Here is a 24653-nt window from a genome sequence, read left to right as displayed (position 1 = left end):
TGAAACTGGGAGTGGGGGAGGTGTGAAGTAAAGAGCTGGGAAGTCGATTGCTGAAAGAGATAAAGGGCTGGAAAAGGGAGAATCTGATAGGAGAGGACAGAAGGCCATGAGAGAAAGGGAGAGGGGAGGAGCACCAGAGGGAGCTGATGGGCAAGTAAGGAGATAAGGTAAGAGAGGGGAATGGGAATAAGGAATGGTGGAGGAGGGAGAAAGGGCATTATTGGAGTTTGAGAAACCGATGTTCATGTCATCAGGTCGGAGACTGCCCAGATGAAGTATAAGGTGTTGCTCCCCCAACCTGAGTGTGGCTTCTTCATGACAGTAAAGGCGGCCAGGAACTGACATGTTGAAATGGAAGTAAAATTGAAATGGGTGGCTACTAGAAGATCCTGCTTTTTTGGCAGTTGGAGCTTAGGTGCTTGGCGAACCAGTCGCCAATCTATGTTGGGTCTCACCAATAGACATGAGGCCACACCAGATACAGTAGCTGAACCCAAATGAAGTGTCGTCTCACCTGGAAGGACTGTTTGGGGCCCTGAACAGTAGTGAGGGAGGAGGTGCAGGGCAGATGGGATACTTGTTCTGCTTGCAAGGGTAAGTACCAGGAGGGAGATCAGTGGGGAGGGGCAAATGGACAAGGGAGTCGCATAGGGACGATCCCTGCGGAAAGCAGAAAGTTGGGGCGGGGGAAGGAAAAATGCGGTTGGTGGTGGGATCCCGCTGGAGATGGCAGAAGATAAGGCTAATTGTGTTCTGGAAGCAGAGGCTGGTGTGGTGTAGATGAGGCCAAGACGAACCCTATCTGTGGTGAAGTGTCGGGTAGATGGAGTGAGGGCAGACGTGTGTGTAATGCAAGTTATGTAGGTGAGGGCAGCATTGATGGTGGAGAAAGGAAAGCCCGTTATTTTGAAGAAGGGGGACATCCCATTTGTTTTGGAAGGAAAGACTGCATCCTGAGAACAGATATGACAGAGGAGGAGGAATTGAGAGAAGCAGATGGCGTGATTAAAAATGGTAGCGGGTCTGGGTGAACACACCATCAAAGAGTTGGAGGGCAGCAAAGATCACAGAGAGGGAGCCATTCAATTACTCTTTTCCATAGATGCTACCTGTCCTGCTGAGTTTCTCCAACATTTTGTGTGCATTACTTTGATTTCCAGCATCTGCAGATTTTCTCTTGTTTGCAATAAGTTTCAATATCTTGGCCTCAATAGTTCCTTGTGCAATTGGATCCTCGATTTCCTCACTTGCAGACCTGTCAGTTTGGATTGGCAACAACATTTTCTCCACAATCTCCATTAGCACAGGTGCACGACAAGACTATGTGCTTAGCCCCCTGCTCTACTTGCTTTACACTTATGACTGAGTGGGTAAGCACAGTTTCAATGCCATATTTAAGTTTGCTGACAAAACTACTGTTGTAAGCTGAATCAAAGATGGTGATGAACCAGCGTGTAGGAAAGAGATTGAAAATCTGGCTGAGTGGTTACCTCTTACTCAATGTCAGCAAGATCAAGTAATGATTATTGACTTCTAGAGGAGGAAACCAGAGGTCCACGAGCCAGTCCTCTTCAGAGGTTCAGAGGTGGAGGGGATCAGTAACTTTAAATTCCTTGGTGTTATCATTTCACAGGATCTGTCCTGGGCCCAGCACATAAGTACCATTACAAAGAAAGCACAACAGTGCCTCTACTTCGTTAGGAGTTTGCCAAGATCTAGCATGACATTTAAACCTTTGACAAACTACTATTGATGTGTGGTGGAGAGTATTTTGACTGGCTGCTTCACAGCCTGTTATGGAAACACCAATGTCCTTGAAAAGAAATTCCTACAAAAAGTAGTGGATACAACACAGTCCATCATGAGTCAAGCCCCCACCCCAGTGGGCACATCTACACAGAGTATTGTCATAGGAAAGCAGCATCCATCAACAGGGACCCCCACCACCCAGGCCATGCTCTCTTCTCACTGCTGCCATCAGGAGGAAGGTACAGGAGCCTCAGGACTCACACCACCAGGTTCAGGAACAGTTATTACCCCTCAATCATCAGGATCCTAAAACAGAGGATAACTTCACTCAACATCACTTGTCCCATCACCGACTGTTCCCATACGCCATAGATTCACTTTCAAAAACTCTTCATCTCATGCTTTCAATATTTATTGCTTATTATTATTTACATTTTCTCAGCTCAGGCAAGTAAAACCTGAGGTACAGACATAGCCAAGCATGCTCATTTATCAATTGCTAGGAACTTTTGGACTATTCTAGTGGTGTTTAGTATTGTGGCTTTCTGAAGATTTACACAGATATTGCTGTGTAGCCCTAATTTTTTAATGCTATTATGTAGTGCCTTTAGGATGATACCAGTTGTAGATATTGTTATTGGGACAATGTATTATTATATCTGGACAGTTATTATGGATTGTCCTGTCTGTAATAACTGATCGATCATAATATTTGTGGTATTCTGATTTGAAAACTGGATCAGGCTTGTATTTATAGTAAGATTCAATTTCATTTATCAGTTTGTATTTTAAAGCAAGATTTTGCTGAATGACGTTTGCCACTTGATTGCGCTTGTGTAAGTAATCAGGTTGTGCTTAGCTTCTGCAGTACAGGATCCTGTAATGTGTTGGAATAGGTCTCCAACTCTGAGCCAGGTGTTTCACGCTTCCTCGTCAAACATCTATTCTGCTTAGCTCATGGGGATATCTTCCATGGAGGATCATGCTCCTCCATTGGTTAACATTTTCTTCAACAGTGATAATTACTATTATTATGGAATTTCTATTTTTATTCTCAGTTCAGGCCGGTAAAACCTGAGGTATGGGCATGGCCAAGCACACTCATTTCTCAATTGCTACGAATTTTTGGACTACTCTAATAGTATTTAGTATTAGATTAGATTAGATTATGAGGACACTCAGTTCTCATTTATTGTCATTTAGAAATGCATGCATTAAAAAATGATACAATGTTCCTCCAGAATGGCATCACAAGAAAACATAGGAAAAACCAAGACTAAAACTTACAAAACCACATAATTATAACATATAGTTACAACAGTGCAAATCAATACCATAATTTGATAAAGAGCAGACCATGGGCAAAAAAGTCTCAAAATCCCGATAGCCTCATCATTTCACGCAGGCGGCAGAAGGGAGAAACTCTCCCTGCCATGAACCTCCAAGCGCCGCCAACTTGCTGATGCAGCACCATTGGAAGCACCCGACCGCAGCGGACTCTGAATCCGTCTGAAAATCTCGAGCCTCCAACACAGCCTCTCTGAGCACCATCCTCTGCCAAGCACTTCGACCCCACCCCGGGGGCTGAGCAACAAGCAAAGCCGAGGACTTGGGGCCTTCCCCTCTGGAGATTCTGGACCACACAGTAACAGCTGCAGCGAAGCAGGCATTTCAGAAGTTTCACCAGATGCTCTTCCGTGTTCTCACGTACGTCTCCATCAAATCAGGATTGTGCACAGCACCCTACTTGACAAACAACAGACATCACCACCAGAGTGGCCGCTGCGAGCTGCATCGCGCCGCCATCTTCTCCCCCTCTTTTGTGGCCTTCTGGAGATTAAATAAATATTGCTGCCTAGGCCAAATTTTTAATGCTATTGTGTAGTAAGTTAGGGATGATACTAGTTGTAAATATTGCCACTGGGGCAATGTATACCCTGTACGTGAACCGTAGTCTTTCAATTTCCTCTTTTAATTCAACATATTTCTGGTTTTAAACGTATTGATTTGTGTATGTTATGTATGTTTGGAATGGCTGTATCTATTAAGTTGTTTTTATTTGTTTATCTTGACTATTATATCTGAATGGCTATTATGGATTATTCTATCTGTATTAACGGATCAGTCATAATATAATTTGGAAGACTCTGACTCCAAAACTGGATCAGGCTTGTAGTTATAGTAAGGTTTGGTGTCTTTTATGAGTTTGTATTTTAAAGCAAGATTTCGGTGAATGATGCTTGCTACTTGATTGTGTCTGCGTAAGTAATCAGATCAAGTTAAACTACTGCAGGATCCTGTCATGTGTTGGATTGTTTCTGGTTCTCTTGGCATTTTTTTTTTTCATTTATCATCTTGAATTTGTTGGTCTTTTATTATGTATATTTGATATTTTTTTGTGTTAACCGCCTGGTCCTGTATTGCCACAAGGGACCCTTCTGTTTCTGGGAAGAAGTCTCCAACTCTGAGCTAGGCGTTCGACATCCAGTCTGTTCAGATCATGGGGATGTCTTCCATGGAGGGTCATGCTCTTCCATTGCTTAACCTTTTCTCCAATAATGATAATTGCTTCATTTTTTCTGGGTTATACTTTTATTTAAGTTTAGTGCTGTGTACTTCTTATTAGAATTGCATATACTCACATAGAGTACTCATCCTGTTTTCAGTGACGAAAATATATCCTTAGAAGTTTTAACTGACTGTTGTCCAAATTTCTTATGTCTGTCATTCCTCTTCCACCTTCTGTCTGAGGTAGTGTTAATCTAAGTGGACAGAGTGTAAGCTATAATTTGTCATTTCAGTTCTTACTTTTCTTTGCAAATTTTCCAGTTCGGTTTTAGAGCAGGATATTATCCAAAGGAATATATTAATATGGGCATAGAGAAAGTATTTATTGATGTTGTTATATTTTTACTATTGAGCTCTGTTTGGCAGATTTTAAGCCTTGAAGTAAATTATGTTGAAATGTTTCCGTTTAACACACTGGGATCTAATTCTTTTGCTTGTTGATATCCCAGATACTTATATGTTTCATATTCATCCATTGTATTGTATTCTGCTACTCTGTTTTATACTTCACTAGTTCTGTTGCACTTTTCTTTCTGTTTAATGTTTTATGCTTATCTAGTCCAAAGTTCATGTTTATATCTTTAGAAAATAGCTCTACTATTTCAACTAATTGCTTTAGCTTTACTGATGAAGAAGCGTATAATTTCAAACCGTCCATGTATAGAACGTGTGCCAAAGTATAATTTGTTTGGTTGTTTCTGATTTGATACCCTATCTTTGGCCAATTCAGTAAATTAGAGAGCAAGTTTAAAGCTAGACAGAATCATACTGGGCTTAGAGTCACCCTGTAAATTGCCTCAGTTTATCTTGATAACTGAGGTTGTTCTTTTTTGGCTATTAACAGATAGGGTGATTATAATATGCCAGATGACATAGTATGTCAGATGTTGTAGGGATTTCACAAGTATTAGGTGTAGTTTCTATTAACCATGAGTGAGGGACAGAATCAAATACTTATTGGTAGTCAAAAAACAAAAAAGATTTCTGCCTTTCCGCCGGGCTTGATTTAGAATTATGGAATCTATCATCAGTTTTTCTTTACATCCTTTTATACCTTTACGACATCCTTTCTGCTCTTTTGTAAGTATATTATGGTTATCTAAGTGAGCGGTGATTAGTTGCGAGATGCATGATGTTGCAATTTTATATATAGTCCATAAACAATTAAACAGGACAATATTTTGATGGGTCTTTTGTGATTTCTCCTTTAGGTAACAGATATGTTTTACCTTCTGCCAAAAATGTGGGCACTTTTTCGGGATTTTTAAGAAAATTGTTTACATGTATCAATAGGTACCGATGAAGGCAAGTAAAATTTTATACCGATAATTATGAATATTATCACTGCCAGCATGTTTCCAGTTGTGGGTATTTTTTATAACCTCTTTTAGCATATCCATTGTAACTTCAGATATTTGCATTTCTTTAATTGTGTGACTGCATTACTTTTCCTTCTGAATCCAGCTTGCTTCTTGATTGTACATCACCCTGTTTGAACAGATATTAGACAAGAACTTCAATATCTCTACGCTTCCTGGTAATTCTGTGCTGAGGTTGGTGACATTTTGGTGTGTTGAATTTAGTTTCAACGTCCTGTATAAACCATTTTCATTGTTCCTGAAATGATACGTCTGTTTTCTTCATGTGGTGCATTTCATGTATCTATTTAGTCCGGCTTTGTATGCACCAAGCTTTTATTATTATTATTATTATTATCTTTATCATTTCTTTTTGTATTTGTGCAGCTTGTTGTCTTTTAAACCCTGGCTGTCCACCTTGTCAGTGCGGTCTATCGTTGAATTTACTGTAGTTATTGAATTTATTGAGTATGCTCACAAGAAAATGAATCTCAGGATTGTATGTAGTGACATTTATGTACTTTGATAATAAATTGACATTTGAACTTTGATTTGCTCAGACAGCAAGCATGATATCAACACCTATAAAATGCTGATCTGATGTCTTTATTCCCAGATCAGGCTTTAACCATCACACTGACCCTATGTACTCATCATATAGATGAGAAACCTGTGCATTTAGTTGCAAGATAAGAAGCCAATATGACTTGTAGGCAATTGACTGGGAGCTAAACTGACTGGTGAGAGGCACAGAAAGGCAGTGTCCTGGAATTATAGCCTGAATTACTCTATACACTGCCAGCATGCTGGTGTCTGTTTTACTGGGCCTGCTACATGCTAGGGAGAAAATGAGAGGCGCCACACAGCAGAGCAACCTATATCAAAACACCACAGTAAAGGACAGATTAGCCCTCTCCTCCCTCCTCATCCATGCCAACTCTCATGTCTATCTATGCTAATTCCATTTGTATCCCTCTACACCAAGGATTCCCTATATGGAGTCCATGGACCCCTTGGTTAATGGTAGGGGTCCATGGCATAAAGACATTGGGAACCCCTGATCTACACCTTTCCCATCTAGTATCTATCCATGTGGCTCTTAAGCTGCATCTGTCTCCTCTAGCAGTTCTTTCTAGATATCCATCACCCTCTTTGTAAAGAGCTCACATAGCTCTTCGATCTTTAAATTTCTTCCCTCTCACATTAGACCTGTGCCCTCTAGTTCTCGACTTCCTTCAGGACAGCACAGGTGCATGAATGAGAAAGGAGGTGAAAAGAGACTCCCATTCTTTTCAATAATGCTCAACCAGCAGGCCTGAAATTCCGACCCACATTTTACCGTGCTTCTAACAAAGCACTGAATTATTTTGAAATGTTTAGAAATTCACTAACATTTGATACAATCAATTTATTACTAAATCATGCCACTATTTCATTAGTTGTGTGTCACATTTGTTGATTAATTCAAATTTTTTGTAACCGTAAGTGAAATTTTATAATGCATTAAGCACATTTCAGTTGCATGCAATATTTTGGTTCCAATAACACCTCACTAAAGCTAAATTGCATTATTATTGAGTGATGCTAGAATTAATTAGAATTGAGGGCAGATGGAAATGCAGAGCTAGAAGGCAAACAATAAATTTTCTTTCTTTTATCTATAAACGATAACATTTTTTCCCTATCACTGTTCCCATTACTCTTGGTCAGTGTTTGAACAGATCCATTTGACATCAATTATTTGACTAATGTTGTTGAATTAGTTTCTTGGTTATGAGATACACAGACGGTGTTTGTCCATTGGCACTCTCCACATATTATACTTCTGTTTCTTCACTGTCATGAATGAAATGTTAACCCACAGGATAACACTTGGAAAATCATAACTTGTCAAAGGGCAGTCAGTATTGATTCAGGAAAAAAAATGTCATGTTCAATTATTTGCTGGAAGTTGCTTCAAAATAAGGCTGAAATACTAAACAAAGGAAATAATATTGATACTATATAATTGTAAAATATACCTGGAACTGTGGTAGCTATTTTAGCTAATCATCATCCAGGTAACAGCTGGTTGCACACAAAAATTCCTCAGCCTTCATTCTTACAAAATGAGCAGCTTCAAAGAGAATTGAGCTGGAAACTGAGAGTTCAGCAGCCCAGCCTGCATCAGATGCATATGTTGCACTTGATGAGATATAAATGAGAAATTAATTTCATCCACAATGGGAAAAACCACAACATGGCTGCAGTAGCAGAGCCACATTGTGATTTCTAGAGATCTATCTGGCAGCAATCAGCGCAGGGCAATTAATGTACAAACTGCTGAAGGTATGGGGAGCCAGAACCAACAATTCAGAACCTTTATGAATTCAGATTCCATTAAAGTATGAATGATCATAAGAATTATTGGCTGGAGCGCAGAAGCCAAAAAGGAACAAACGCCATGAAAGAAAGAGTGCACATCATATGAGTAAGCCTGGAGAATCTATGTTTTACCATCTGAAAGCATAGAATTTTAGGACAGTCATCTGATAAAGAAGTAGGTGGAATAAGAAAAAAGGATTAGGCCTTTAATCTGCTCTTCCATTTAATGAAATCATAGATGATCTTTCATCCCAGCACCATTCTCCTGTATTATCCTCATATCCCATGATTCCATTGATATCCTGACATTTATGAAACTCTGCCTCCAACAGATCAGCAACTGACCCTCCACAGCTCTCCAAGTTGGGAATTCTGAAGATTCTGAATCATAATCAGGTGTATTATTATTGACATTTGCCATGAAATTTGTTGTTTTGCAGCAGTAGTGTAGTGCAAGACATCAACATTACTATAAGTTACAAAAATCTAACCTGGACCTACAACACCTTCAAATTAGCACAGCATTGTCTATACTTTTTGAGGAGATAGATGCTTGCAAGGCTCCACGCCCCCATTCTAACAACTGAGAGTGACCTGTCTGGAACGGAAGCTGCAAGGCATTGGATTGCAAGACCCTACAGAGGATAGTAAAAACCGCTGAGAGGATCACTGGGGTCTTCCTCTCCTCCCCCTCCTGCCCCCATTGTTACATTTAAGGGGAGTTTTGTATATGAAGGGCCCCAGCATTTGATGAGGATTCATACCACCCACCCCACAATATTTTTGACCCACTACCATCAGGAAAGAGGTATAGGGGCTTCAGGACTTGGACTACTAGACTGATTTCTTCCCTCAGGCTGTGAGACGAATGAATACTCTGCCACCACCGAGACCTCGTCACTAGGACAGCGAACTTCTTACAGTTTCCTGTTTACCCATGCTGCATTTTCAATTGTAATTTATTTGTGGTAATATTTTGTTTAATATGCTGTGTGTGATATATGTTTTGTGAGTGCACCATAGTCCAGAGGAATGTTGTTTCATTTAATTTTATACATGTACAATCAGATAACAATAAATTTGAACTGAACTTGAAAAATAAGTGCAAAGATGAATATCGAGGTAGTCATTTTCATGGGTTCATGAATCATTGAGAAATATGATGGCAGAGGGGAAGAAACTGTTCCTAAAACATTGAGTAAGTGTCTTCAGGCTGTCAATCCTAACCTTTGGTTCTGAAATGCTCCCAATCCTCAATCCTCCTGCTATTTTAGAAGCTTCTTCCTTGATTTCTAAACTATTTATTTACTTCTATCTGCCATGGGTGGATTACGAACGGTATGTTGTTAAATTTACATGCTTTTGGCAAGTCCTGTCAATAGACCTCACATTTCATCAGTTCTAACACCTTCCAACCATAATAGTTAATGCTTCTGTGACATAGCTCTATCAGGCAGCACATAAAAGGACATGGACAATAATGCATCAAGGAGAATGATGAAAGGTTTAACTTTGCAGTTTAAGCAAAAGATAGCTAAGAAGACAATGTGCCTACTAATTCTAGGGTGAGATAAGATGATATAGAAGTAGGCTGCCGGCAAACATATAATTTCTGTCATATGAAATGAAACCCGACAGCTGGAAATGTGATACTTGGAGGCTGGGAGCTCAAGCCAGAGTTTCAGGACCCAGCATTTAATGGTGGAAGGGGGGAAAGAGATGAACTGGATGAAATCAGGACCAAGGAAAAGAAAGAATTACTACGTGGGCAGCAACTGAAAGAATGCTCTCATAGATATAGCTGCATTGGAAGATCAGAAGGTAGGTTATGTTGGGAAAATCGGGAGACCATTAGATGATAAGACCATAAGATACAGGAACAGTATTAGGTCATTTGGCCTATTGAGTCTGCTCCTCCATTTCATCATTGCTGATCCATTTCCCTCCCAGCTCCTGCCTTCTCCCCATAACCTTTCACACCCTAATAAAGAACTTATCAAACTCTGCCTGAAATGCACCCAGTTACCTAGCCACCTGTGGCTATGAATTCCTCAGCCATTTTGGCAATGAGTTCCTCAGCCATCTTGGCAATGAATTCCTCAGACTCACCACCCTCTAGCTAAAGAAATTCCTCCGCATCTCACTTCTAAATGGGCGTCCCTCTATTTCAAGGTTGTACCCTCTGGTCCTACACTCTGCTACCAAAGAGAACATCCTCTTCACATGCACTCTATCTAGGCCTTACAGCATTTGATAGGTTTCAATGAGAACTCCCTCATTCTTGTAAATTCCAGTGAGTACTGGCCCAGAGGCTTCAATCACTGCTCAAATGATAACCCTTTCATTCCTGGAATCATTCTCATGAATTCTTAAATCAGGGGCCCAAAACTGCTCATAATGCTCCAAATGAGGCCACACCAGTGCCTTAAAAGCACGGATGTGAAGTTGTGGCTGTATAGGTTTAAGGTTTGAAATGGAATTTTATTATCGAAGTAGATCTACGTCACCAAATGTAACCCTGAGATTCATTTTCTTGCAGGCATACTCAATAAATCAATAGAATAATATCCCTAACAGAATCAGTGAAGGACGGCCCAACTAGGGCGTTCAACCAGTGCAGAAGGCAAACTATGCGAATACAAAAAGAGTGAATGAGCAAGTAAGTAAATGAATAAAAAATACATAAACAAATAAACAAGCAAGCAATAAATATCAAGAACACAGGATGAAGAGTCCAAAAAAGTGAGTCCATAGGTTGTAGAACATTTCAATGATGGGGCAAGCAAAGTAAAGTGAATTATCCCCTCTGTTTCAAGAGCCTAATGGTTGAGGGGCAGTAACTGTTCCTGAACCTGGTGGTGTGAGTCCTGAGGTACTTTCTTCTTGATAGCAGTAGTGAGAAGAGAACATGTCCTGGGTGGGTGGGTCCCTAATGATGGATGTTGCTTTCCTGCAACAGCATTTCATGGAGATGTGCTCAATGGTTGGGAGGGCCTTACCCGTGATGAACTAGGCTGTATCCACGACTTTTTGGAGGACTTTCCATTCAAGGGCATTGGTGTTTCCATACCAGGCTGTGAATCAACCAGTCAACATACTGTCCACTTCACATCTATAGAAGTTTGTCAAAGTTTTAGATGTCATGTCGAATCTCAGTGAACTCCTAACTAGAGATGCTCCGTGATTTCTTCATAATTGTACTTTCGTGCTGGGCCCAGGACAGGTCCCCCATAATACTAACATGTAAGAATTTAAAGCTGCTAACCCTCTTCACCTCTGATTCTCTGATGAGGACTGGCTCATGGACCTTCGGTTTCCTTCGTCCTGAAGCCTACAATCAGCTCCTTGGTCTTGCTGACATTGAGTAAGAGGTTGTTGTTCTCTTACTACTGAGTCAGATTTTATACACTAGTCCTCTAGAAATGAATGCTAACATTGCATTCACCTTCCTCACCACCAATTCTACCTGCAAATTAACCTTTAGGGAATCCTGCACGAGGACTTTTGAATTTTCTCCCCATTTAGAAAATTGTCTATGCTTTTACTCCTTCTACCAAAGTGTAAAACCATACACTTCCCAACACTGTATTCCAACTGCCACCTCTTTACCCATTCTCTGAATCTGTCAAAGACCTTCTGCAACCTCTGTTTCCTCAACACTACCTGCCCCTCCACCAATCCTTGTATCATCCGCAAACCTGGCCACAAAGCCATCAATTTTATCATCCAAATCATTGACATACAATGTAAAAAGAAATGGTTATAACACTATTAGTCACTGGCAGCTAATATGAAAGTTATCCCTTTATATTCATGCTTTGCCCCCTGCCAATTAGACAATGGTCTATCCATACCAGTATCTTTCATGTAATACCCTAGGCTGTTACCTTATTTAACAGCCTCATGTATGGCACCTTGTCAAAGGCCTTCTCAAAATCCAAGCACACAACATCAGCTGATCCTTCCTTGTCTATCCTCCTTGTTATTTCTTCAAAGAATTCCAACAGATTTGTCAGATGAAATTTTCCCTTAAGGAAGCCATGCTGACTTTGGTCTATTTTGTCATGTGCCTGCAAGTACCCCAAAACCATTTCCGTAACAATCGCCTCCAACATTTTTCTAACCACTGAGGTTAGGCTAATTGGCCTATAATTTCCTTTCTTCTGCCTCCCTCTCTTTTTGAGAGTGAAGTGCATTTGCAATAGTCCAGACCTCCAGAACCATGCCAGAAGCTACAGATTCTTGAAAGATCATTACTAATACCTCCACAATTTCTTCAGTGACCTCTTTTGGAATCCTGGAGTGTGGACCATCAGGTCCAGGTGACGTATCTACCTTCAGACCTTTTCAGTTTCCCCAAGCACCATCTCCCTAATAATAGTAATGCACTCACTTCTGCCCCTGACACTCTTGAACTTTCAGCATGCTATTAGTGTCTTCTACAGTGAAGACTGATGCAAAATACTCATTCAATTCATCTTCCAGTTCCTTATTTCCTTGTCCCCATTACCCAGCAGTCCAATATTTGCTCTTGCTTCTCTTTTACCCTTTATATTTCTGAAAAAACTTTTGGTATAATTTTTGCTATTATTGGATAGCTTACCTTCTTAGTTTATCTTTCTCCCCTTATGGTATTTCTAGTTGCGTTCTGGTGGTTTTTAAAAAGTCCCCAATCCTCTAACTTCCCACTAACGTCTGCTATATTATATGCCCTCCCTTTTGCTTTTATCTTGGGTTAACTCCCCTTGTCAGCCACCGTTGCATCACCCTGTCTTTCAAATACTTCCTCTTCTTTGGATGCATCCATCATGCGCCTTCCAAATTGCCCCCAGAAACTCTAGCCATTCCTGCTCTGCCGTCATCCCTGATAGTGTCCCCTATCAACTTCTCCACCATGCCTCTGTAATTCCCTTTACTCCAACACATCTAATTTTAGCTTCTCTGTCTCAAATTGCAGGGTGAATGCAACCATATTATGATCACTGTTTCCTTGGAGTTCCTTTACATTAAGCTCCATAATCATGTCCACTTTATTACACAACACCCAATCCAGAATTGTTGATCCCCTAGTGGGCTCAACCACAAGCTTCTCCAAAAAGCCATCTTGCAGGCACTCCATAAATACTGTCCCTTGGGATCCAGCATTGTCTTGATTTTCCCAATCTATCTGCATATAGAAACATTGCCTTTTCGACATGCTTTTTCAATCGCACTCTGTAATTTGTAGCCCACATCCTAGCTACTGTTTGAAGACCTACAAATAATTCCCATCAGGGTCTTCTACCCTTGCAATTTCTTAACACTACCCACAAGGATTCTACATCTTCCAATTCTATGTCACCTCTTTCTAAGGATTTAATTTCATTTTTACCAGCACAGCCATTCCTCATCCTTTGCCCACCTGCCTGTTCGTTCGATAAAAATTGGATATTAAGCTCCCAACTACAATGGTCTTTCAGCCATGACTCTGTGGTACCCACAAAGTCATACCTGCCAATCTCTAACTGTGCTATAAGATCATGTACCTTACTAGGTACACAGCATGCATTCAAATATAACACCTTTAGTCTTGTATTTGTCACCCTTTTATACTGCAACCCATCCCACTGACTTCAATTTTGCCCTATCATCAGCCTGCCCTCCCTGACAGTCTCACTATACACTACCTCTGCTTGTAAACCAACATTCCTATCCTTAGCCCTATCACTCTGGTTCCCATCCTCCCTGCCAGATTAGTTCAAACCCTCCCCAACAGTTGTAGCAACCTGCCTACACGGATATTGGACCCTGCGGGACCAGGTGTAGCCTATCCCTTTTGTACAAGTCATACCTTCCCCAGAAAAGATCCTAATGATCCATAAATCTGAACCCCTGCACCAGTTCCTCAGCCATGCATTCATCTGCCAAATCATCCAATCCTCATTGGCGCGTACCAGAGGCAGCAATCCAGAGATTGTTACCTTGGAGGTCCTGCTTTTCAGCTTTCTATCTAGCTCTCCAAATTCTCGCTTTAGGATCTCCTCTCTTTTCCTTTTTCCTAATATGGTTAAGGTATTGGGTAGTCAAACATATTATGGAAGTCAGTGCAAGAGAAAAGTATCTGTCCCAGTACAAGTTATTTGGCAATTGTGACATAGGGTAAATCATCAAGTATTATGGAATCATGTTTAAGATCTGGGGTCAACAGAAAGGATGGCGACTCTATTGCCCCAGAAGTGCCTATTGAAAGTTATTCCTTGGATAATGTGGTCTCTATTTCTTTCATCGTTCTGGGTTATAGTCACTGAGTGCACAATTAACATGCCTATATCTTAAAAATGCATTCCTACTTACCATGTCGGTGTCTGAAACAGGTCCAAAGCTGGTTACATAGATGTCTGTCTTCACTTCTGTTATTCTCTCTAATAAAGTAAAAGAAACGATATTTTTCAATGACAAACAAATTTTGATCATTTTCCCCTAATCAAGAATAGAAAGCTTACAACTTGAAGTTCTGTTAAAAGCAATCTTTTCAGTGCTATTCCTATTATGCTTTGTTACATTTTTCCAACTTCATGTTTTATTTTATATTGTTCAAGACACAAACAATTCTGGGAAATTAGAAAGAATGCAAATAAAGGAACTGTTGATAACCTGAAGACACTGATAACAGACTGAGCATCTGCCCCAGATTTCAGCCAGCATTCATTACAAACCATTGAATATTAATTCTCAGAAGTACATTGCTTTGAGACATCTGAGGCCACAACAGGTGATTCAATAACACATTTCCAAAAGTACATAAATAACTACTCTTATTTGGAATACTGCATATTACTGCCACGTGCAAGTGAAGCACCGACATACAATCACACAAACATTCTCTTCTCAATTCCACATCTAACCTTTTTAAATAAAGAAAACATTGGCAAATAGGTAATCTGTACACCAACTATCAGAATCAGGTTTAACATCACTGACATATATTGCAAACAGGCAAGACAAAAGACGTATTGAGGTCCGTTGTTGAGTGGTCTTGGTAGAATCTAGGCTGAGTAATGGTGAGCAGGCTACTGGTCAGTTCCTTAGCAACACAGACAAAATGCTGGAGGAATTCAGCAGGTCACACAGCATTTTTGGAAAGAAATAAACAATCGACACTTGGGGCCGAAACCCTTCATCAGGACCGAGAAGGAAGGGGGAAGATGCCAGAATAAAAAGGTTGAGGGAGGGGAAGGAGGCTAGCTGGAAGGTGATAGGTGAAGACAGGTGGGTGGGAAAGGTACAGGGCTGGAAAAGAAATCTGATAGGATAGGAGAGAGGAATTTAGGAGAAATGGGAGAAGATCCAGGAGGAAGTGATAGGCAGGAGAGAAGAGGTAAAGAGGCAAAGGGCCAGAGTGGGGAATACAAGGAGGGTAAGGGTATAATTTTTTAACCAGAAGGAGAAATCAATTTCTTTCTGTTCCTTCTGGGTATGTATTAATTATAAGGGATCTACTCTTATGCATAGTAATGCAAAGTGTTGATTTAAAAATTTCAACCTGTTATTGAAATTTTGTAACTTTTACATAAATGCTTGTATTTTTGCTATTTTGCTGAAATGCATAATTATCAAAAGGAGTCATATTTTAATGAGTGAAGCACCGGACCTGACAGAGATTGCACAGAACCAAAATATGATTTCAAATTCTAGGAGTCCTGCATAAAAATTATTTGCTTACAAAGCAAATGGGAAGGAAGAAATGAAATAAATGTCCCTCAGAAGTTTTCCTGGGACACTGAGCATTCCTTGGCCCAAAACGTCAACTGCAATGTCTTTTCCATAGATGCTGCCTGGCCTACTGCGTCCCTCCAGCAGTTAGGGTTGCATCAGGTCAACTTCAGGGATGAAGAGAATGGAAGGATGAGCCAAGCCCTGCTTTACATCTGCAGACGCAGCCTCCTCCTAGTCAGAATGTGCTTCTAGCTGTCTAATAACGTCCTGCCTCATCCCTGTGCCAAAGACGCTGCGCCCCAGCGGCCTCAATGACTACAGACCAGTGGCATTGACCTCCCACATCATGAAGACCCTGGAGAGACTTGTTCTGGAGCTGCTCCGGCCTATGGTCAGGCCACACTTAGATCCCCTCCAGTTCGCCTACCAGCCCCGACTAGGAGTTGAGGATGCCATTGTCTACCTGCTGAACCGTGTCTACACCCACCTGGACAAGCCAGCGAGCACTGTGAGGGTTATGTTTTTTGACTTCTCCAGTGCGTTCAACACCATCCGCCCTGCTCTGCTGGGGGAGAAGCTGACAGCGATGCAGGTGGATGCTTCCCTGGTATCATGGATTCTTGATTACCTGACTGGCAGACCACAGTACGTGTGCTTGCAACACTGTGTGTCCGACAGAGTGATCAGCAGCACTGGGGCTCCACAGGGGACTGTCTTGTCTCCCTTTCTCTTCACCATTTACACCTCGGACTTCAACTACTGCACAGAGTCTTGTCATCTTCAGAAGTTTTCTGATGACTCTGCCATAGTTGGGTGCATCAGCAAGGGAGATGAGGCTGAGTACAGGGCTACGGTAGGAAACTTTGTCACATGGTGTGAGCAGAATTATCTGCAGCTTAATGTGAAAAAGACTAAGGAGCTGTGGTAGACCTGAGGAGAGCTAAGGTACCGGTGACCCCTGTTTCCATCCGGGGGTCAGTGTGGACATGGTGGAGGATTACAAATACCTGGGAATACGAATTGACAATAAACTGGACTGGTCTAAGAACACTGAGGCTGTCTACAAGAAGGGTCAGAGCCGTCTCTATTTCCTGAGGAGACTGAGGTCCTTTAACATCTGCCGGACGATGCTGAGGATGTTCTACGAGTCTGTGGTGGCCAGTGCTATCATGTTTGCTGTTGTGTGCTGGGGCGGCAGGCTGAGGGTAGCAGACACCAACAGAATCAACAAACTCATTCGTAAGGCCAGTGATGTTGTGGGGATGGAACTGGACTCTCTCACGGTAGTGTCTAAAAAGAGGATGGTGTCCAAGTTGCATGCCATCTTGGTCAATGTCTCCCATCCACTACATAACGTACTGGGTGGGCACAGGAGTACATTCAGCCAGAGACTCATTCCTCCGAAATGCAGCACAGAGTGTCATAGGAAGTCATTCCCGCCTGTGGCCATCAAACTTTACAACTCCTCCCTTGGAGGGTCAGACACCCTGAGCCGATAAGCTGGTCCTGGACTTATTTCATAATTTACTGGCCTAATTTACATATTACTATTTAACTATTTATTACTATTTTCTAATACTATTCTATTACTATTTATTATTTCTATGACTATTACTATTTACTATTTACCAATAGGAATATTACTATTACTATTTCTTATTTATGGTGCAACTATAATGAAAACCAATTTCCCCCAGGATCAATAAAGTATGACTATGACTATGACTATAAGATCACCACCAATGTCATGGGAATTCCTGGCTGCACCATAATACCCTCCATTGGTTTATTAGAAAACAGCAACATTGCATATTAACCAAGAAAACAACATGAAGACAAGATCAATATCAACATGAAGAAAAGATCCTGGACTACTGTCCCACATGCAAGGCAGAGGACAGCATTCTGCCTCCAGAGGCACTATTCATTTCGTATACAGTTTGTTTTGTACAAAGATCACTTCCTGCTTGTAAACTGTTTATTTTACACCAATTGCTGCACGGCCTAATCCGGATTTCAACTTGAAGCACATGTGGTAGAAAAACATCGTTTTTGATCGTTTTTGGGAAGTTAAACTAGGCCAGGATATAAACATTAAATGTCAAGGCCCAGGGAAGAGTTATTTAACAGCAATACCTTGGGGTACAATCACATACGTAGCTTCTAGAAAGTGGCAACGAAGTGAAGAGAGTCTTGAAAACTGTATGTTATCTGCTTGAATTAATCAGTTGAGGTAATGAATATTGAAGGTGGAGCATCATGTTAGTTGTACAAATCATTGGTTAGGCGCACTTGGACTTTCATGTGCCATTCTGGTGACTATACTGTAGGAACACTCAGATTAAGCCGCACAGATTGCAGAAAAGATTCACATGAATATTGCCTGAACTGAGAGTTTTCCTAACAAGAGGAGGTTGGACAGATAGGACTGTTTTCCCTGGAATGAAGGTGGCAGAGGGGCAACCTTATGAAGGGCATAGATGAAATAGACAGCCAGTTTTACTTCAAGGGTAGGGGGAACTAAAATTAGAAGGAATAGATTTAAGCTGAGTGGGGACAGATTTAACGGGGATCTGAGGGGTAAGTAGTTCTTCCGTACATGGAATGAGACACCAGAGGATTTGGTATAGGCACAATAACAGTGTTTAAAATACATGTGCACAGCTACGTGGATAGGAAAGCTTTAGAAGGATATGGGCCAAACTCAGGCAAATGGGATTAACATCTTGGTTGACATGGATACACTGGACCAAAAAGCATGTTTACAAGCTGCGTAACTCTGAGTTTCTATGAAACCAGCACATTAAGAGTGAACAACAGGAATTCTGCAGATGCTGGAAATTCAAGCAACACACATCAAAGTTGCTGGTGAACGCAGCAGGCCAGGCAGCATCTCTAGGAAGAGATGCAGTCGACATTAAGAGTGGAAACCTTTTCAATTTCAGCACGCTAATTCTCACCAATACAGATTTACATTTTGTTTATTCATTATGTACGATCTGGTGTACATCACATTTCCTTACAGTAGTAAGGAAGCTACAGTGAGAAAGGTCAGAGTGGGATTTTGAATTAAAGTGGCAGTAAGCTCATTGGATTGAGCAAAGATATGTTCAATCTGTATATTTTAATAGAAATTTCTGTCAGGCTGTGTTTTCCTCAGTGGACTACCTGATAGATAACCTTAAATTTGTCCATAGATTGAGAAAGTTATTAGTTGATGTGAGGTTGACTGAAAATGTGCTACACATTTTCAGAATAAAATTACACTAATTCCATCAGGTACACATTTCAGATTCTAAACAGTGCAAGTGATTTTCTTCCAGAAAATACTTAATAATTAACAGATGACTGAGAGAGGTGAGCTGTAGAGGAATTTCTCATTTTCTTCACTAATTGGGTACGGGCTTTAGTATGATTTCCCTGAGGCCTGAGTGCACAGAAAACCTTTTACACAAGGCCTGCACTGCATCGTTGTTTAGAACCATAGAACCATAGAAACTACAGCACAGAAACAGGCCTTATGGCCCTTCTTGGCTGTGCCGAACCATTTTCTGCCTAGTCCCACTGACCTGCACACGGACCATATCCCTCCATACACCTCCCATCCATGTATCTGTCCAATTTATTCTTAAATGTTAAAAAAGAACCCGCATTTACCACCTCGTCTGGCAGCTCATTCCATACTCCCACCACTTTCTGTGTGAAGAAGCCCCCAGTAATGTTCCCTTTAAACTTTTCCCCCCTCACCCTTAACCAATGTCCTCTGGTTTTTTTCTCCCCTTGCCTCAGTGGAAAAAGCCTGCTTGCATTCACTCTATCTATACCCATCATAATTTTATATACCTCTATCAAATCTCCCCTCATTCTTCTACGCTCCAGGGAATAAAGTCCTAACCTATTCAACCTTTCTCTGTAACTGAGTTTCTCAAGTCCCGGCAACAACCTTGTAAACCTTCTCTGCGCTCTTTCAACCTTACTTATATCCTTCCTGTAATTTGGTGACCAAAATTGAACACAATACTCCAGATTCGGCCTCACCAATGCCTTATACAACCTCATCATAACATTTCAGCTCTTATACTCAATACTTTGATTAATAAAGGCCAATGTACCAAAAGCTCTCTCTATGACCCTATCTACCTGTGACGCCACTTTTAGGGAATTTTGTATCTGTATTCCCAGATCCCTCTGTTCCACTGCACTCCTCAGTGCCTTACCATTAACCCTGTATGTTCTACCTTGGTTTGTCCTTCCAACGTGCAATACCTCACACTTGTCTGCATTAAACTCCATCTGCCATTTTTCAGCCCATTTTTCCAGCTGGTCCAAGTCCCTCTGCAGGCTCTGAAAACCTTCCTCGCTGTCTACTACACCTCCAATCTTTGTATCATCAGCAAATTTGCTGATCCAATTTACCACATTATCATCCAGACCATTGATATAGATGACAAATAACAATGGACCCAGCACTGATCCCTGTGGCACACCACTAGTCACAGGCCTCCACTCGGAGAAGCAATTCTCTACTACCACTCTTCAGCTTCTTCCATTGAGCCAATGTCTAATCCAATTTACCACCTCTCCATGTATACCTAGTGACTGAATTTTCCTAACTAACCTCCCATGCGGGACCTTGTCAAAGGCCTTACTGAAGTCCATGTAGACAATATCCACTGCCTTCCCTTCATCCACTTTCCTGGTAACCTCCTCAAAAAACTCCAATAGATTAGTCAAACATGACCTGCCACGCACAAAGCCATGTTGACTCTCCCTAATAAGTCCCTGTCTATCCAAATGCTTGTATATTCTGTCTCTTAGTACTCCCTCCAATAACTTACCTACTACCGACGTTAAACTTACCGGCCTATAATTCCCCAGATTACTTTTCGATACTTTTTTAACCAACGGAACAACATGAGCCACTCTCCAATCCTCCAGCACCTCACCTGTAGACAGCGACATTTTAAATATTTCTGCCAAGGCCCCTGCAATTTCAACACCAGTCTCCTTCAAGGTCCGAGGGAACACCCTGTCAGTCCCGGGGATTTATCCACTTTAATTTTCCTCAAGACAGCAAAGACTTCCTCCTTTTCGATCTGTACAGTTTCCACGATCTCACTACTTGTTTCCCCTAACTCCATAGACTTCATGCCAGTTTCCTTAGTAAATACAGACGCAAAAAACCTATTTAAGATCTCCCCCATTTCCTTTGGTTCCGCACATTGGTGACTACTCTGATCTTCAAGAGGACTAATTTTATCCCTTACAATCCTTTTGCTCTTAATATACCTGTAAAAGCTCTTTGGATTATCCTTCACTTTGACTGACAATGCAACCTCATGTCTTCTTTTAGCACTCCTGATTTCTTTCTTAAGTATTTTCTTGCACTTCTTATACTCCTCAAGCACCTTGTTTACTCCCTGCTTCCTATACATGTCAGACAACTCCCTCTTCTTCTTTATCAGAGTTGCAATATCCCTTGAGAACCGAGGTTCCTTATTCCTATTCACTTTGCCTTTAATCCTGACAGGAACATACAAATTCTGTCTTTGTCCCTAGGTTTAAAAAAACTATTTCCTTTTAATTACTTCATTCCTCCAGTATACACACAATGTATTAACTTCCCTTTTATTTCTGGAATAACTTCAGAAAATGTGAAATGGAAGACATAATTTGTTAAAATGGACAAATTAAGCTTTTCTATCAGGTAGCAATACATACAAAATGCTGGCGGAACTCAGCAGGCCAGGCAGCATCCATGGAAAAGAGTAAACAGTCAACGTTTCGGGCCAAAATGCGGATTGGAAAAGGAGAGTTAGTGTAAAAAAAAGTGGGGGCGAGGATGAAGAAGCACAATCTGGTAGGTGGAACTAGTCCTTACACTCAATAATTTGACCTTCGGCTTCTACCACTCCCTTCAAATCAAAGGTGCAGCCATGGGGATTCACATGGGTCCCAGCTAAGGTTGACCTTTCATCGGCTACGTGAAACAGTCCATGTTCCAAGCCTACACCGGCATCGCTCCCCAACTCTTCCTGTGCTACATCAAAGAATGCAATAGTGCTGCTTCCTGCTGAGCTAGTCGATTTCATCCACTTTGCCTCCAACTTCCACCCTGCCCTCAACTCTACTTGGTCCATTTCCGACCCCTCCCACACCCTTCTCAATCGCTGTTTCAATCTTTGGAGACAGTCTATTAACTGATACCTTTTATAAACCCACTGACTCTCACAGCTATCTAGACTATACCTCTTTCCACCTTCTCCCCTGTAAAAATGCCATTCCCTTTTCTCAGTTCCTCCATTTCCACTGCATCTGCTCTTCGGACGAGGTTTTCCATTCCAGAACAACTGAGATATCCTTCTCCTTCAAAGAATGAGGCTTTCCTTCTTCCACCATCAATGCTGCTCTCACCTGCATCTCTTACAATTTGTGCACATCTCCCACTGCCACACCAGGGATAGGGTTCGTCTTGCCCTCACCGACCACCCCAGTTGCCTCCGCATCCAGGACATAATTCTCCGTAACTTCCACCATCTCCAGAGGGATCCCACCACCAAGCAGATCTTTCACTCCTCTTCACTTTCTGCAAGGATCAGTCCCTCTCCACTGACCTCCCTCTTGGCACTTATCCTTGCAAGCAGAACAAGTGCTACACCTGCCCCTACACTTCCTCCCTCACTACCATTCAGGACCCCAAACAGTCCTTCAAGGTGAGGGGACACTTCACTAGCGAGTCTGTTGTGGTCATCTATTGCTGCGGTCCCCAACCACCGGGCCGCAAAGCATGTGCTACCGGGCCGCGAGGAAACAATATGATTTGGCGATATGAGTCAGCTGCCCCTTTCCTCATTCCTTGTCACGCCCTCTGTTGAACTTCAACTCATGCGAGGTCATTACCCGCGCGTCATCCATGTCAGCGTGGGAAGGAGATCAAATCCTCCAGCTTGCAAATGATGGCGGGCTGAAAAGTGTGTTTGACATAACATCTCTGCCGGCATTCTGGATCAAAGTCAGGGCTGAGTATCCTGAAATAGCCACGAAAGCACTGAAAACATTGCTTCCATTTCCAACATTTTTCTGCGAACGGAGTTTTCTGCAATGAATGCAACGAAAACTAAATTGCGGAAGAGACTGGACATAAGGAACCCATTCGAATATCGTTGTCTCCCATCACCCCTCGATGGGACCATGTTGTTGCAGGGAAACAAGCCCAGGGCTCCCATTGATTCAGCGATATTGGTATGTTGCAATGATTTCATATGTTCATAAGGGGAAAGTATGTGCTGTGTGTTTAATAGCCAAACGTTACTTAAAATATTATGATGCTTTTGACTTATAAGTGATTTATATAACCATATAACAATTACAGCACGGAAACAGGCCATCTCTGCCCTTCTAGTCCATGCGGAACGCTACTCTCACCTAATCCCACCGATCTGCACACAGCCCAGAACCCTCCATTCTTACCTGTCCATATACCTATCCAATTTTTCTTTAAATGATAATATCGAACCCGACTCTACCACTTCTACTGGAAGTTCGTTCAGCACTTACTTCAAGCTCCCGTCCTCCCCTGATAATTGACTTATCACTATATTCATGCGAGGAAAATATGTGCTGTGTGTTTAATATTAAATTCATTAGATAAACCATTTTAGAAACAAAATTGAGTGTATTAGCCACTTATCGCCTATATTCCAGTCGTGATTAACATCACTCCCCCTCCCCCGAACAGAATCGCCAAGAACAATTTGCAGGGGGAAAAAAGAATCATCGGCAGGTGCACGCATGCGCACTGGTGCCCGCGCAAGGCTTCATGGTCATTGTCGTCTTTCTCTGGTTAAACACAACGTATTTGACTGCTACTCTCGTCCGTTGGCAACTCAAACACTGCCCCCCCCCACCCCTCCGGTCGGCCGGTCCGCAAGAATATTGGCAACATTAAACCGGTCCGCAGTGCAAAAAAGGTTGGGAACCCCTGATCTATTGTATCCAGTGCTACTGTAGCTTCCTGTATATATGTAAGACCCAACGTAAACTGGAAGACCATTTCGCCAAGCACCTTCGCTCAGTCCACCACAAAAAGCGGGATCTTCCAGTGGCCATCTATTTCAATTCTACTTCCCATTCTGACATGCCAGTCCATGACCTCCTCTACTGCTGTGATAAGATCACACTCTGGTTGGAGGAGCAACACTTTATATTCCATCTGGGTAACTTCTAACTTCTTGAACTTCTGGTAATTGCCACCTCCTCCTCTCTTTCACCATTCATCATCCTCTTTTACTTCTCGCATCTTATCTCCTTACCTGCACATCAGCTCCCTCTGGTGCTCCTCCCCCTTCCCTTTCTTCTATGGTTTTCTGTCTGCTCGTATCAGATTCATCCTTCTCCAGCCCTTTATCTCTTTCATCAAGTAACTTCCCAGCTCTGTACCTAACCCCCTCCCATTCTCATGGTTGCACCTATCACCTACCACCTTCTGCTTCTTCCTCCCCTCTCCCACCTTCTTATTCTGACTTTTCCCTCTTCCTTCCCAGTCCTGATGAAGGGTCTAGGCCCAAAGCATAGACTGTTTTCTCCTTTTCATAGATGCTGCCTGGCCTGCTGAGTTCCTCCAGCACTTCATGTGTGGTGCTTGGATTTCCAGCATCTGTAGATTTACTCGTGTTCGCTATCTATCAGCGAGGAGAAATGCAGCCTGACAGAAATTTTTATTAAAACAGGTCCTAAGCAAATTCAGATTTTTAGAACTGAAACAACAAATAGCCAGAAATCCTAAAGAGAATCAGAATCAATGTTATTATCACTTAGGTGATGTGAAATTTGTTGTTTTGCAGCATCATTCCAGTACGAAGACATAAAGTTACTATAAGGTACAAAAATAAATAAATAGTGCAAAAACCCAGGTAGTGT

The 24653-nt window shown here is 41.7% G+C and overlaps 1 protein-coding gene across 4 annotated transcripts in view; it reads right to left on the bottom strand.

The window, feature by feature from the left end:
• gabra2a (gamma-aminobutyric acid type A receptor subunit alpha2a) overlaps positions 1-24653 on the bottom strand; it is a 241636-nt gene that overhangs the window by 97487 nt on the left and 119496 nt on the right. For all 4 annotated transcript variants that reach the window (XM_063043210.1, XM_063043208.1, XM_063043209.1 and 1 more), the window contains exon 4: positions 14373-14440. In XM_063043210.1, coding sequence (XP_062899280.1) covers positions 14373-14440 — 68 coding nt within the window. The remainder of the gene's footprint in view (positions 1-14372; positions 14441-24653) is intronic.

Source organism: Mobula hypostoma, chromosome 3 (genome assembly GCF_963921235.1).
Source record: "Mobula hypostoma chromosome 3, sMobHyp1.1, whole genome shotgun sequence".
Classification (NCBI taxonomy): Eukaryota; Metazoa; Chordata; class Chondrichthyes; order Myliobatiformes; family Myliobatidae; genus Mobula; species Mobula hypostoma.
The sequence above is the reverse complement of the archived record's forward strand: the minus strand, read 5'-3'. Positions and strand labels throughout refer to the sequence as shown.